The 15641-nt window shown below is 32.1% G+C and overlaps 1 protein-coding gene across 2 annotated transcripts in view; it reads left to right on the top strand.

Moving 5' to 3' along the window:
• LOC134527991 (guanine nucleotide-binding protein G(s) subunit alpha) overlaps positions 1-15641 on the top strand; it is a 298833-nt gene that overhangs the window by 661 nt on the left and 282531 nt on the right. For both annotated transcript variants that reach the window (XM_063361137.1, XM_063361136.1), the window contains exon 2: positions 86-158. In XM_063361137.1, coding sequence (XP_063217207.1) covers positions 86-158 — 73 coding nt within the window. The remainder of the gene's footprint in view (positions 1-85; positions 159-15641) is intronic.

Raw genomic sequence — 15641 nt, 5'->3', positions numbered from 1 at the left:
TTGTCTGGTCAGCCATGTTGAGTGAAAATATCTGTTGATTTTTGTTAAAATCGCTATAATATAATGTATTTTCTTGTGTTGCAAGGTGCCGGAGAGTCCGGGAAAAGCACAATAGTAAAGCAGATGAGGATATTACACGTAAATGGATTTAGTGAAGAGTAAGTGCTCAAATATTGCATGTTGTGTGTGTAGTTATACTATTTGTTTTCATTAGATTTTTATACCATTTTGACCAGAATATTGTTTTATCTAGAGAAAATTAGAACTTATCTGCTTTAATATTTTACTAATGGAACTTAGGCTTACTATTTTTTTTTTAATCTGATGTCTGTGGTAAATACACAGTTTGCAATAACAGGTGTCTCTGATGCTAAGAAAACATTTCTTTTTTATAAGTATTGCAGTTTATTAACCCGTTTCATATAAAGATTGTGCATTTGTGTCCAAGGTCATTTTTGTTAGCTCTGTTCAAATTGCGTGCTCTGAGCCACCTGTAGTCAAGGTGGTGTTGGTTAGCGCTCTTCAGATTGCTTGACACAGTAGCATGTTCTCCTGTTTCATTCCTTTTGTGACGGAATATATAAGAGAGTTCTGACTTGGGCGTTTTTACAGTAGTTGTAACTTAAACATTATAGCTATTGAAATATTGAATGGAAACATTTGCTAATGGAAGCCAGCAAATTTTATATAGTATTCTGCTAACATGTTATGCTATTGGATTTTTTTTCCAATTGTATTTGGGTAGGTAATTGTGGAATTTGGAGTCTTTTGAGAAAAAAACAAAATGGTTTTCATTTTAGTACTGCAAATGTTTAAGTACCCTGCTAAATACTAATTAAGAGTTGAATTTGAAAACTGAATTTCTTAAGCAGAATGGCTTTTCTGTGAAATAATATTCCAAAAACTTTTTAGTAATACTAACTTTTCTTAGGAGTTGTAATGTACAGTTTTTTTTTCAATTCCCACTAGATTCTGAAATACTTGGTTGTAGGACGAGGATTGAAGTCGTGGAAATTGTTGGGGTAAAAGCATAACAAAAAGAAAATCAAGTGAAAATTATTAAAATGTATTTAAGATTTCAATGACAGAGATTTCAGTAATTTTTCATTAACATTTACTCATTTATAATTTGCTTAGCTAACCTATTTTCTTTGACTTCAAGACCCCTGCAACTACGGAGCTTTTCAGAATTAAGTTGGAATAAAAACACTGTAAATACCTTATGTCTTGGCTTTTCTGCAAAGTAAAAATAAAATGACTGATATACCATCTTTCAACACTATATATGTTCCTGTATTTACCCTGAAAACAGAGTTCATAATACCTAATTGTTTATAAGAAATCAAATTTTCAACTTAAATTACAATACCTGTGCATGGATGGTGCTGTAACCATTTATTGTTTATCCATATGGGTTTCTGTGTTTATTTTGGAGATCTTAGTCAACTGAGGTATTGTTTTATAATAAAATTGGGTAAATATTTACTTGGGCGGTATTTCCGAAAAAAAAAGTTAAAAATCCGAAAATACCTTTATTTTATGCTCTTCAACTTCCTCTTTTCATTAAAAGCGGCGGAGATTAGAAATTCCAAATACTTTAGGAGATATCAAATTTTTAAATTTCTTCATATGTAGTTGAGCGGTATTTTGCGAAAAAAAATGTTAAAAATCTGAAAATACCTTTATTATATGCTCTTCAACTTCCTCTTTTCATTAAAAGCGGCGGAGATTATAAATTCCAAATACTTTAGGAGATATCGAATTTTTAAATTTCAGCACAAAACCAGCGCATTCCTGTGGCGTGCGTGCACAATTGTTTCTTGTTTACGTACAAGGATCTATTTTTTTTATTGGATAATGATGTCACGTGATTGTTCGTGATAGGCCAGAATTCAAATGAACTAATACGTGATTATTTAGTTCAATTATTGTTTAAAACGGTGTTTAATTACCGCCTCCAACTTAGGTGAGTTTTTAACGTTTATAATTTTAAAGTCTTATTTGTTATTTTGATATTGTTGCGCAAGTAATAAGTAACAAAAAAATTTACGTGAGTTGTTACTGTACATCCTTTGTTACGGGTTTGTTAGGTAAGGTCAGTTACATTATAAATAATTTAAAACTAAAGAATAAGTTAATTAAAATTAATTCACATTATTTTTAATGTCACCTTAGTTTGAAAGTATTTATAATGTAACTGACCTGACATAATAGACCATTTTAGTTTACTGTTCACCCTCTGTCCGGGTTTGTTTGGTCAGGTCAGTTACATTATAAATATTTTAAAACTAAACAGCCATTAAAATTAATTCACAAAATAATTTTTAATGTCGGCTTAGTTTGAAAGTATTAATAATGTAACTGACCTGACCTAATCAACCATTTTATTAATTACGCATTCACGATTCACGTATTCACAAACACACAGCAAAATAACAAAAATGGCGCCGCTCTAATGGTTCCACAGGTCTTGTATTGCAAAATTAAAAAATTCTATATCTCCTAAAGTATTTGGAATTTCTTATCTCCGCCGCTTTTAATGAAAAGAGGAAGTTGAAGAGCATATGATAAAGGTATTTACGGACTTTTAACATTTTTTTTTGTAAATACCGCTCAACTACATATGATGAAATTTAAAAATTCGATATCTCCTAAAGTATTTGGAATTTCTTACCTCCGCCACTTTTAATGGAAAGAGGAAGTTGAAGAGCATAAAATAAAGGTATTTTCGGATTTTTAACATTTTTTTTCGGAAATACCGCCCAAGTAAATATTTACCTAAAATTAGTTTATATGGTGGAGCATTGCAGTTGTAGGGAAATATTAATGTTTATATTTTTTGTTTGTCTAAATATCTGCAAATTTAGGAAATACTTTTTTTACATTTAATTTAAAGTAGTGTTTTGAATCACATAGTAACAAACGATTCATAGGTTAAGTTTACGTTAGCGATGTAAAAATTACTTAAAAATATTGTGGACGGTTTGTTGGGTTAGTAGTAGTACATTAGGTAAATATGTAGAGTCGCGGTATATGCGAAAAAAAATGCTAAAAATCCGAAAATACTTTTATTCTATGTTCTTTCACTTCCTCTTTTCAAATCAACTGGCGGAGATAAGAAATTCCAAATACTTTAGGAGATATCAAATTTTTTAATTTTCATCACAATACCTGTGTATTCATGCTGCTATTACAATTGTTTCTTGTTTACGAGTATCTATTATGTTTCTTATTGGACAATTTTGTCACGTGACAGTTCCATGATTGGCCAGTATTCAAATGAACCAATACATGATTATTTATTTATTAATGTTCTGTTGGAGGTATCGCGATGTAGGTGAACGACTACATCATTTACTTCTAATGGCAAAGGAAATGTACCCACCTTCAACTTAGGTGGGCTTTTAATGTTTCTAATTTTAAATTCTTATTTTTTTATTTGGATATTGTTGCGCAAAAAATAAGTAACAAAAAAATTTTACGTGAGTTTTTAATGTTCATCATTTGTCCGGGTTTGTTAGGTCAGGTCAGTTACATTATAAATACTTTAAAACTATAGAACCATTGAAATTAAATCATATTATTTTAAATGTACGCTTAGTTTGAAAGTATTCATAATGTAACTGACCTGACCTAATCGACCATTTTAGTTCGTACTGTTCATCCTTTGTCCCAGTTTGTTTGGTCAGGTCAGTTACATTATAAATACTTTAAAACTATACAGCCATTAAAATTAATTCACATTATTTTTTATGTCTGCTTAGTTTGAAAGTATTAATAATGTAACTGACCTGACCTAATCGACCATTTTATTTATTACGCATTCACGAACACACGGCAAAATAACAAAAATGGCGTCGTTCGAATGGTTGTACAGGTGTTGTATTGCTAAATTAAAAAATTCTATATCTCGTAAAGTATTTGGAATTTCTTATCTCTGTCGGTTTTAATGGAAAGAGGAAGTGTAAGAGCGTATAATAAAAGTAATTTCAGATTTGTAGATTTTTTTTTTCGCAAATACCGCTACTCTACATGTTCAAAATTAAAAAATTCGATATCTCCTAAAGTATTTGGAATTTCGTATCTCTGCCGGTTGATTTGAAAAGAGGAAGTGAAAGAGCATAGAATAAAAGTATTTTCGGATTTTTAGCATTTTTTTCGCATATACCGCTACTCCACATATTAACCGTACATTAAAAATAATGTGAAATCACGTGAACAGTCGGTTATGTCAGGAGAGCTACATCCTAAATTGGTAATTCCTAAGCAACCATAAGAAATATTTCGTAGTATTTTTATTGTAGCTAAACTAAACCAACCAAGTATTTTTAATGTATTTTTAATGTAGCTAACCTTACAGAATCGACCATTCACATTATTACGGTAAAATTCATCGAATTAAACACACAAACCGACACGGGTAAACAATTAATGGCGGCAGCAGCGGCAATGCACAGGTATTGAAGTGTGAGCTAAAAACTGTGTTTTCTCAGAAACCAGTAGGAAATGCTGTGTTCAGGGTAGGTACAGAAACATCTCTAGTGTTGCAAAATTGTATATTCTTAGTTTTATTTTTACTAGGTATGCCGAAAAGCCACGGCGTAAGATATTTACCAAAAACACATTTTTGTTAGAATTCATATACCTACAATTATCTAGACGTGCGGGGCTTTTATGTAAAGTAAAAATAAAAATCTGAAAACACCTTTTTTGTATACTAGATACGTTCCTTTATTAACACAGTCTTTCTATATTCTTTTTGGTTTATGAGAAATCACAGTTAGTAGGTTTCATTACAATACCTGTGCATTGAATCAGCTGCTGCCATTTTTTGCTTTCCCTTGGTAGTCATGTGTGTGCATGATTTGGAGAAATTGAGTTAATTTGTGAAAATTGTTGATTATGTTAGGTTAGCAACATAAAAAAAATACTTCAAAACAATGTGGACGGTTGTTTAGGTTTGAATAGCTACATCTTAAGTTGTTTATTCCTAAGCAATTTTTAAAAATATTTTGCAGTACTTTTATTGTAGCTATACTAACCAACCGTCCACATTGTTTTGAAGTATTTTTGATGTAGCTAACCTAACATAATCAACCATTCTCACAATTTAACTCAAGTTCTCAAAATCATGTATACACACAAACCACACGGGAAAGCGAAAAATGGCGGAAACCACTTCGATGCACACACTTTTTATTGCAAGGTATAAACAGTGATTTCTCAGAAATCAGTAGGAAAATAGAAACACTGTTTTCAAGGAAAAACAGATATATATCTAGTCTTAAAAAAAAAAAAGAGTAAATTTAAAATTTTATTTTTACTTGTGTAAAAGATCCTCTTTTAAGAATATTAACTTACCACCTATTCTCACAGAAAAAAAAATTAAAATTGAATTTTTATAAGAATTTTATTACTTCTTTCATTTTTATAATGATTACCTAGAAGTGCCTAGCCTCAAATGCATCACTATAAAAATACCGTTTGAAGAACATTATCACTGATAACTTCAGTGTAAATTATCATAAAAATTCACATTGCACAAAAAACTCACTTTTTGCAGTATTGCTATTAACACTTAATTAATATTGCTCATGCATACATTAACATTTTTCAAAGCAAATATAAATTGCATCATTAATTCAAGGAATTTCTGAAATATGCAACAACACAAAACTCCATACAATAACTACTCAGTAAAGTCATTGCCACTGGGTGAAAGCCCAATTGCGAGAGTAACATTAAATAAAAAAAAATCAAAATTGTAAAAAGCACCGTTGCTGACCATAACCTATCGCAACTGCCAAAAGAAGAAAAGAGTGTTCAATTTTTTACAACAATATAATTTTGATTATCTACACACCAATGGTTGTAATATAAATGTTTTTCTTACATTACATAAATCAACTAATGAAAACAAACTGCATTAAATAAATAATGTAAAGAAATCTTTAAAACCCTTAAAATATTTCACACCTAAACATATTGGCTCATAAACGCAAAATGATAAACACATTTTATTAATTTCTTTATATAAGTAAGTTACTATTTCTAATCGGTTAATATGATTGGCAATAATTCTTTTGGTGCCCATAACACAAATATCATAAACATAATTTACCATAGGCAACATGGTGCTAATAATGGTACTCTAAACTACAGGAAAATAACTTTCAGCTTAAAAACTTATTGCAATATTGTAATTTATTTTTAAAGAATCAAGCATGATTATTAATAGCAATATACAAAAATTATGGTAACATATTTATATGTAGCTGTGATATATTCATTAAATCTATTCTGTTGAATTACCTACCATTAAGTGAAAAGTGCTTAAATTGCTATCATGAAAGCTCTTGATACATTGAAATAAGGTTTGAACTGAAAGAATTTGGTTGACACTGCTGCAGGTAGGCAGATATAATTTTTTGATCACTGCTAGTGGTTTAGGAATTTTATCTGAAAATTCCTTCACTTTTTAGATAATATTTTGTGTATGGTTTTATTTAAGGTAAACTTAAAGAAATCAGCATCAATATTTACATGTTTTTTCTGTAGTCTATGAAACTGCACATTTGTCCTATTGTTCCTAATCACTTCTAAATGAGGTGTTTTTTTTATAGAATTCAGTCAGTTAAAAACATACTCTTACGAGACTTTATTTAACTAAATAATTGTTTTAACACATTTAAAATAAAGGTAACTAGACCCAACCAACCTTCATCTCCAGTTAAATGGGTAACGGCATGCATACATTGAACCTGTGGTACATGTGCATGCTGTTTTAATTTTGTATAGCGAAAGATACAATAACAAAAACTTTTGATATAAACATTGAATTATGATTGCAAAATGTATATGAAAAAAAAAATTCCACAAGATTTGACATTTTTTTTGTATTGTGAGAGTATTTTTTTTTATGTCCAGGACCCTTCGACGTAGTAAATTAAAACAGCAAGCATTATGTACCACTTGATCATTGTATACATGATCATGCCTTCAGGATCAAGGGATAAACTTGGGATACATGATACAGAACAATTACTCTGCATGATAGCCTAGGACTGATCATTAAAGCATCCAGAAAGAAATACAGCAAACTACAGCAATGCACAAGAAAAGGATTCTAAAATTGTAAAAAAAGAAACACAGGGAAAGAAACCCACATAAACTCACGTAGAAAGTGCAAATCCATATCAGTGCTAGAACACATGTTTGCGTTGATCTGGAAGTATGAGAGAATATTAATTCCGTGAAATATTCAAAGAATTGTACCATAGCAAATCATAAAGCACACAATAATAATTGTGCATCCACAAAAAAAAAAAAAAGAAAAATAAATTTTCTCTGTATTCATCAGCATTGTCATTGTCAAACCATCTAAATTTTGGAAACAATATAAAACGTTTCCAAACATTTGACTAATGATACCAACATTAAGTAAATTATTTAGCAAAAAAAAAGTTAAATTAAAATCGAGAAATAAAGTAAACAAAAATCAATTTTAAAACTTTATATGAAATGAATCCATATAGTACTATAACTCTGAAACAAACAATATAAATTTAGGGTAGCAATAAATAGAACAGGATTCTCTTGTTCATCACAAGATGAATGACGATGAAATTACAATACATATATGCACGTATGTGGTAAATTTTTTACGTAGTAAACAAGGTAACCTGTCAGAAATATCAAAACTCATCTATACTAATATTATAAAGGTGAAGAGTTTGTTTGTTTGAACGCGCTAATCTCAGGAACCACTGGTCCGATTTGAAAAATTATTTCAGTGTTGGGTAGTACATTTATCGAGGAAGGCTATAGGCTATATTATATTATCAATAACATTAGGGATCCTTACTAAAAGTCCAATTTAGAATCAAATGCGTTGGAGGGGGTTAGATACAACATGCAGTACACGTACGAAGTGTGTGTTAACAATGCCGCAGGTGCTAGAAGTTTATTTCCTATTGCCTATTAACATTGTTGCCACGCACTAGATGCCTTATCATTCTTAATTTTCCCATACAAGTAAAAAACACCTGTGTGATATTAACAACGAAGCAATCAGTACCCTCATAAGAGTTCAATTAGTATTTAAATACTTTTTAACACTTTAAATCGCAAACCTAAACTATTGTTTTTTTTTCCCTCTCTCTGTGTTTAATTTGTTTTTTATTGCCCTTTTTTTCAAGTATATATATTTTAAAGACTTGAAACTTCACAGTAATGTTCCTTATGTTACGCAGGATGACATTTTCTGAAAATTAGATCCCATGGGTGGTTAAAACCAGGCAACAGTGGGTACTTTGTCTGCATGAGAACAGGATTTTGCATTGTTCATGCCTTCTGCGTCTCCATAGCAACAGGCATCGCGTGGCAGTGGCGTACCCACAAGGAGGGGCATGTATAATGAGCGGTGCAAGAGTGATCTGCTTGTAGACTGCCGTAGCGAAGTACGGGTACATCAGTTGTACGTTGCGTGCACGAGTCGGGAAACCATCGGTGCTATTCATTTTCTCTCCGGTACATTATACAGCATTGTAATAAATTTTCACTGAATTATTTTAATTTACCATTACTGTAAATGGGAGATGTGGCTTAATTTTTTTCCATTAGTATAGCAGTGCGAAGCCGGGTCGAGCAGCTAGTAGATAATAAACAAACCCCCCCCCCCCCCCCCCCCCAGCACCAAATCTTTAATTAATTTCTTATTCATCACTCAAACAAATTTCATATTAAAATTAATAAAATTTTTACCATTACAATATTTAAATTTAAGAACCGAAAACTGCTAAAATAGCACTATTTGACACCTTAAAATCCAAATTTTCCCGGGGGAGGACCCCCGGACCGCCCACTTTAATACGGGGGGGGGGGGGGGTCATGCTTCGTAACACCCCCCATACACAAATCCTGGCTACGCCACTGAATTACATATTCAATGTTAAGTTCATATGATCATTGTCTAATATTGATGTCATTCATCACCATGATGTGTACCAGTTCCGCAGTAACATTGTTGGTAATAGTCGAAAATTATATTACAAAAGCTTATTTTTAAATTAAAACTTTTTCACCTTTTTTTGTTTTACATCTGCAATATTGTGCTTTTTGAAGCACGAGTATAGTCACTCTAATTTTTCTGCTGTTTTTTATTCCTTGCTTCTCCTTGTTTAGTTAATTATTTAAATACGGGTAGGAAACTTAAATGCTTGCCACACATTGTGCTATGGAAACCAAAATGGGCACAGTTGTGCAGAATTAGTTGAACTTTAGAAATGCAATTTTGCAGAATGATTTAAGTTAATAACAGAACACAGACATCATTATCAAAATTTTATTCAAAAAGCTTTTGACTCCACAACTACATGCTTGTCTATATAAAAAAAAATTTTTTAAACTCTTAATACTTGAGGTATAATACTACAACAACACGTTATAGCGTGTGCTTGTTTTCCCCACTCAGGTCATATAGTCATCCCATCTATCTTCCTTCCCTATCATCTCCACTCACTACCTCTATCAGTTTGCCCTAGCTACCTTATAGGTTCTGTTACACTGTGTTAAGGTTTGGAAGTGTTTTTCAAGACAGCATGTCGGGTTAGATCTCACGGATTGACCATGGAGTACAAAGAAAAATTCATACTGAAAATCCGGAATTTGAAGCTATCACAAAGTCTGTCTCGTCAGAAAGTTGGCAATTTATACTGTAGTGATTCTGACGACTGATTAAGAGGATAAGAAAGGTAGCATCGCATGAATAACAAGAATATAAAAAAAATTTATAGAATCTGAACGACTTGACAGAATTTGATGGGGTTGTTTTTGTTGGCTAGATGTTTTCATTAGAGACCTGAATGTACAGAAATAGTTAATACTGTTTATAGTTAAAAAAAAATTACTAACTTTTTTTTGTAGTACCCAAGGTCTTGAAATCAAAAAAATAAACAATTGTGATAAAAACTTTGGCAGGAAAATATATTAAAATTTTAAGCCAACTTTAACTTATTTAAACATTCTATTTTGCAATTTTAATAAATTCGAAATATAGTTCTGAGCTTTGGTTACTATAGAGGTTTTTCTTATATGATTTTCATAACTTGACAGCCAAATTTTTTTCATGCTTGTTTATTTTTTTTTGTTTCAAGCCCTTATTTTATGAAAAAAAAAAACCATTTGCAATGTTTTTTTTTTTAAAAAGCTTATAAAACAAACCCCATTGAATTCTGTCAAGACCTTCAAATTCTATTATTGTTTTTATATTCTTGTCATTACTGTACGGTGCGACCTTTACTATCATCTTAATACATGGCCTCAACCTTAATGGTGTTGCCTTTTCGGAGGCTGTTGGTTACCTAGTATGTGCAAATGGCAGGCAGGGTGTGTACTGGTCACGAAAAAGTAACCTGATTGAAGGATTAGGAATAAAAGCCAAGAAAAAGTCCTAAAAAAAATAGCAACTATGGTTGATTTCATGGAACTTTAATTTAATATAACTTTCATTTTGTTTTTTGGTGCCTCATTTTAGTTTACATATATATATATGTGTGTGTGTGTGTAAATAGTACTGCCAAATATTACCTACTGATTTTCAGTAACTATTACATACTAATTTAGACATCAAGTTACGGAACTACGGAATGTTATGTATTTATTACGAAAACATATAAACTTACTTATGTCTCAAAATCAGAATTTTCTACGATACATAATGTTCATTTATTTTTTGTAATATGGTTAATGTTATGTAAAGTACTCAACATGAATATGAACTTTGACACTTAGTTGAACTTTTTAATTATTAAGTAGTTTGGAAACCTGTGCATTTTTTAATTTCTTTAGGAATGGATTATCTCATTGCTGTTTAAAGTGGTGTTAATTATTTTGTAGAATCTAGTACCTGGTGTAAACTTCATAGCTTTTGTTTAGTGTGTGTTGAATTTGCACATTTGTGATTACTTTACTGACCCAACTGCAGGCTGGAAGCAGTTGATAATGATGATAATTACTGACAGGAATGCCTGGTAGTTAGCAACACTGGTAGGGAATGTCTTCTAAAATAATGTGAAAATTGTCTCTGAAAAGGTTTTAACTTTTTAGCTTGAAAATCAGCTCATTGTGAATAGCACATCTATTTAGTACTATGTTTAATTTTGCTTATAATTTTTTTTATAGGTCTTGATAAAGTCCTGAAATATTGGTTCGCCAGGTATTTGCAGATCTCCTGGTAGATCACTGCTTCTAATCTAGTTTTAATTTTGAAATAAATGGGGACAACTAATAACCTAGCTGTCATGCATAAATAACAGGGAACTTCTTCTGACCTAGCTTTCCTGGGCAAATCACAAAGGAGAGATGCTATGCCTCACGTTTATAAATGATGGTTAGTCCCTCCAGAGTTGAAAGAAAAAAAATCCTTCAATAAAAATTGCACCATAATAAGTGATGTAGTAAAGGATGTAATAGAAGATGTAAATTTCCCCAAACGCACAAATAAATATTTTTTAACAATTGTCTGCCATTATAATTTAGATTTAATACAATTGACATACATGTTAGAGCAAAGAATAGTGGCAGTGTGTGTGAATAGTATCCTTAAAGTATTTTGTTGAAATTTTTATCCTCCAAAAAGTGGCAAGAATAGTTTCATAAAGTCATCTCTTTTTTTTTTAAATATTATTATTTCTAAAAATATTTTGTCACTGATAAAATCTTTCTGGTTGGTTGCAATAACCTACATCAGACAATTCCAGTGGAGTGTTTGTGTCCATAAATACATGAGTTATACAAATTATTCCTGTTTTTTATGGGACATTATGGTAATAGCACCTTCATAACCTGTTTTGCAGTACCTGAATTGTTTGCTGATGAAAGCTCATGAAAACATGCACACTGTAACATTTTCATGATATATATATTTACTTTATAGTATTTTTACCATTAAATTGATGGTTATATTAAATCAACTCATGAATTAAATGAAACATGGGACGTCTGATGATAATTTGAGCACAAGCAATTATTCTAACATCCTGTTGGTATTCTCTCATATTTATTACCAGGATTTAATTGAACCTTGCAGAATATCATTTTTCACCTTCTATTGCCCACAACCTCTTGGTCAGAATGACAGTATCTGCAATTATTTTTTGATTTAATTTAAAAATTATTTTGTTCAATTTACAATTTTTTTGGTATAAAATCAACATTGAACTACTCTTGTAAAACAGGCATGTATTTATTGCATTGTGCGCACATCAATATACCTAACTTTTAAAAATTTCCTAAAGCATAGGAAATTTTGGGAATTGCGTGCTTTGTGATTCCATAATATTGAGGACATAATCAACATGATGGTGTTAACGTCATTATTATCCTTTACATTCTTACGGGACAAGAGTAACATAATAATTGATGTTTTGGGCGGGATACATTAAACATGTATGTTTATTGCAAAATTTGTTTCTGTAGGAGATTATACATCTCGGGTATCGTATAGTATACTATTATCATACCTACTCTTGTATATAATACGATTGGCCTACTAAACATATTTCGGTATCAAATTGTAAACTGGAATACCAACCCTTATTCTATTCTTTTTGTGATTCTCTCTGTTGCTTCCACTCTGTGTGTAAAATATACATCCATTCTTTGTTTATTATACTTTAACATAGTTTTGTTGTATCTTCATTTACTCTAAAATGGTTGTATTTATAATTTACTATTATAAAAGAAATTCATTTTGGTGTCACAAAAAAATACTGTATGGGACTATTAGATTTACTATTGCACTAAAACACAGAAGTTGCAAGACGTCATCAACCCTACAACTTTAAATTGTAAAACAGTAAAAACTAATTTCTTTCCTAGGCTTAATTTGATAATACATGTTTATCATGAAAACATATGAAATAGCCAATAATTTTGTTTAAAGGTGTTATTTTAGTTCACTGTGAGATATTTGAACAAATGAAAACGTAATGTTTATAATAATAATAATAATAACACCGTAGCCGTCTGTTTATGTAAAGTCCGCGTCTTTAATAGTACTTCCAATAGAATAGAAGGAAGAAAGAAACAAGCCGTGACTGTTCACCTATGCTTGCGTTGTATTTCTGTGTCTTACGTAGTCTATAAACTAGTATTTTAAAACATCGTTACGTTTCGGGTATTTAATTTTTCTATAGTTAGACTTCTCGAGATATTTCATCGGAATCGTGAAGTTGAATACAGTGCCTCTTGGTCTAGACTATTTTGCGACACCGATACTTCATTCCTCTTAATTCACCACTTTTGCCGTAACATTTGTCAGTATCACGGAAAGTTTTCTGATAAATAGTGAACGCTGTTATATTTCTCGATACCGCCATAAAGTTGTAACGTCTAGCTATAATTTCTTTGATAATGAAATATTAGTATCACAAAATAGACTAGAGCGGGGGAATTAAAGCTTAGTTTAACCGAAAAGTATGATAACTAGTCAAAAAAATGAAATGCGTGAAAAATAGCGTTTATATAGTTATTGCCCAAAACCCCCATAATCCCGCGCTTGTCCCATAAGAATGTAGGGGTGGTAATGATATGAGCGACGTCATTAGTATTGCTATGGAATCGGAATCTAGACTATTCCCAACTTTTTTTGCGTTTTGCATTTCTTGATAAGTTTATAAACCCGGCCTTAGAGTCGAAGCATCTTGCTTTTCTTGAACGCCCGTTACACGTCGCAATGTCTTTTCGTCGGCGGTTGTGTTTGTTCGGAAGTGTTTCTGCGGACATGGTGTCCCGCCGAACAGCTAACGCACCAATAATTATTGAATCACAAAAGCGCGACGGACGCGACAGTAAACACTGCATTATTGAACATGCTGTTTACCACCGCGCGTCAGACAGAAAAAAAAAAAAACTAGCCATCAAAGATTTTTTACCATTATACTCGCTACCTATAGGTATACAATAGTCATCAATGTTTACAAGTTTGTTTAAATTGATCTCTGTGAGATCCAGATTTTATATGTATCCCGTAAAAGTCATAATACTTAACGTATTTTATGGATTTCCCAAACGGATTCAAATACACGAACAATAATTGTATTACCATTGCACCAGTTTTACAAACTCGTGAAAAACAAGTTACTCACGTTCATTTCTGTAACTTAGCGCTCGTGAGACGACAGAAATAGGAAATATTTATGATTGGGAATCCGGTTAGGCCGCCATTTTTGTCGCACTGACGTCACAGATAAGTCGAACGTGATTGGTTATTAAAATATTCGCGTCAGTTTCATCGCGTCTTTCGCGCTATTTTAATTCCAGCATAAATCTGGATATTATCAGCATATACTGAAAACTTGTGCATGACATTGGCTCAGCATGTATATCGCTAACCCTATTAACTACAAAATGCATACCTATTGGGTTCAGTGTGCCAAGTATTTTTTTTGCACTGGAGGCTTGCTTCCCGCTGTGACAGTGCCTCGGAATGTGATGTAAGTACATCACTTTGTGCATATGTTTTATGCATTTTTGTTACTGTGTAAAAGTTTTGTCACAGTATGAAAGAATCCGCGACTGTGTCAATATTGAAGCTGAAATCACAATGTCACGAAAAACATGACAGTCCCGACACACTCAGTAGCCAATGAAACACAAGGTCACCGTGACATCACGACAAAATACGCGCCCCGACTCTACTATTTATAATTTTGTCGTGTCGTGTCGCACGACGGAAAATAAAACGGAAACCTTACAGAACTAAACTTCAACAATATTTATGTACTTGGTAAATGTTTATGCTGAAAAACGAACATTCGTTGTACATACGTTTGGGTACACGTTCACATTTGAGTGTGACTTAAAATGTTTATTGCATTTATTTTTAATTTTCATCTTAGCCAACAGCGAAATTATTTACTGTCCCTTATCAACATATTTATAGCTTGCTTTCTTGTATATAAAATAAGCTTAATCTCACTTTGTGCAATAGACAACTAAATGTTATTTTATTACGCACTTAAGCTATCAACAAGAAATAAAAAGATTCGTACAGGGCCTATGCTGTTTTTGGCGTATTATATACATACGTGTGCTGCATTTTGTGTTCGCATTTGGCTTGGAATGATTTGTAGACAGCCGTATTAGAGTTCGTCGTGTTAATGTTGTCGTGTGTCGTGTTGGAACGACGTACGACGCCTGAACGGATTTGTCGTGTCGTGTGTGTGTCGGTCGTGGGATTGTGACTCCAGCGCAGAAATTTGTGTTGGTTGTTTCCTATATAAATATTTAATTTTTTGGTCAGTATAAAATTATTAAAATACCTGGTCAAGTAAGGGAATAGGTACAGTTTGTGTCTTTGGCTGCCCACTGACTACACGCTCTTCAGTTGACACACACATCCACGACCGCTAACTTCTATCCAAACACAATCCTACTGTCCAGTCCTCTGTCTGCGTCCAGCGTGTATACATAGTGCGCGGTAGGACGCCTTCCCTGTCTTTGGAAGGCAGTTACTCGGATGGTAAACTGAATTTGCCGTATGTGTACAGATTTCAGAATAGTCATATATTACACACAACACGATATGTACAAGTTTATAACCAACAAAATTGTACAAGTGTGTGAAAATATCCAGTTGT

Source organism: Bacillus rossius, chromosome 1 (assembly GCF_032445375.1).
Source record: "Bacillus rossius redtenbacheri isolate Brsri chromosome 1, Brsri_v3, whole genome shotgun sequence".
NCBI classification, from domain to species: Eukaryota; Metazoa; Arthropoda; class Insecta; order Phasmatodea; family Bacillidae; genus Bacillus; species Bacillus rossius.
Note: the sequence above shows the minus strand (reverse complement) of the source record. Positions and strands in the feature narration are given on the sequence as shown.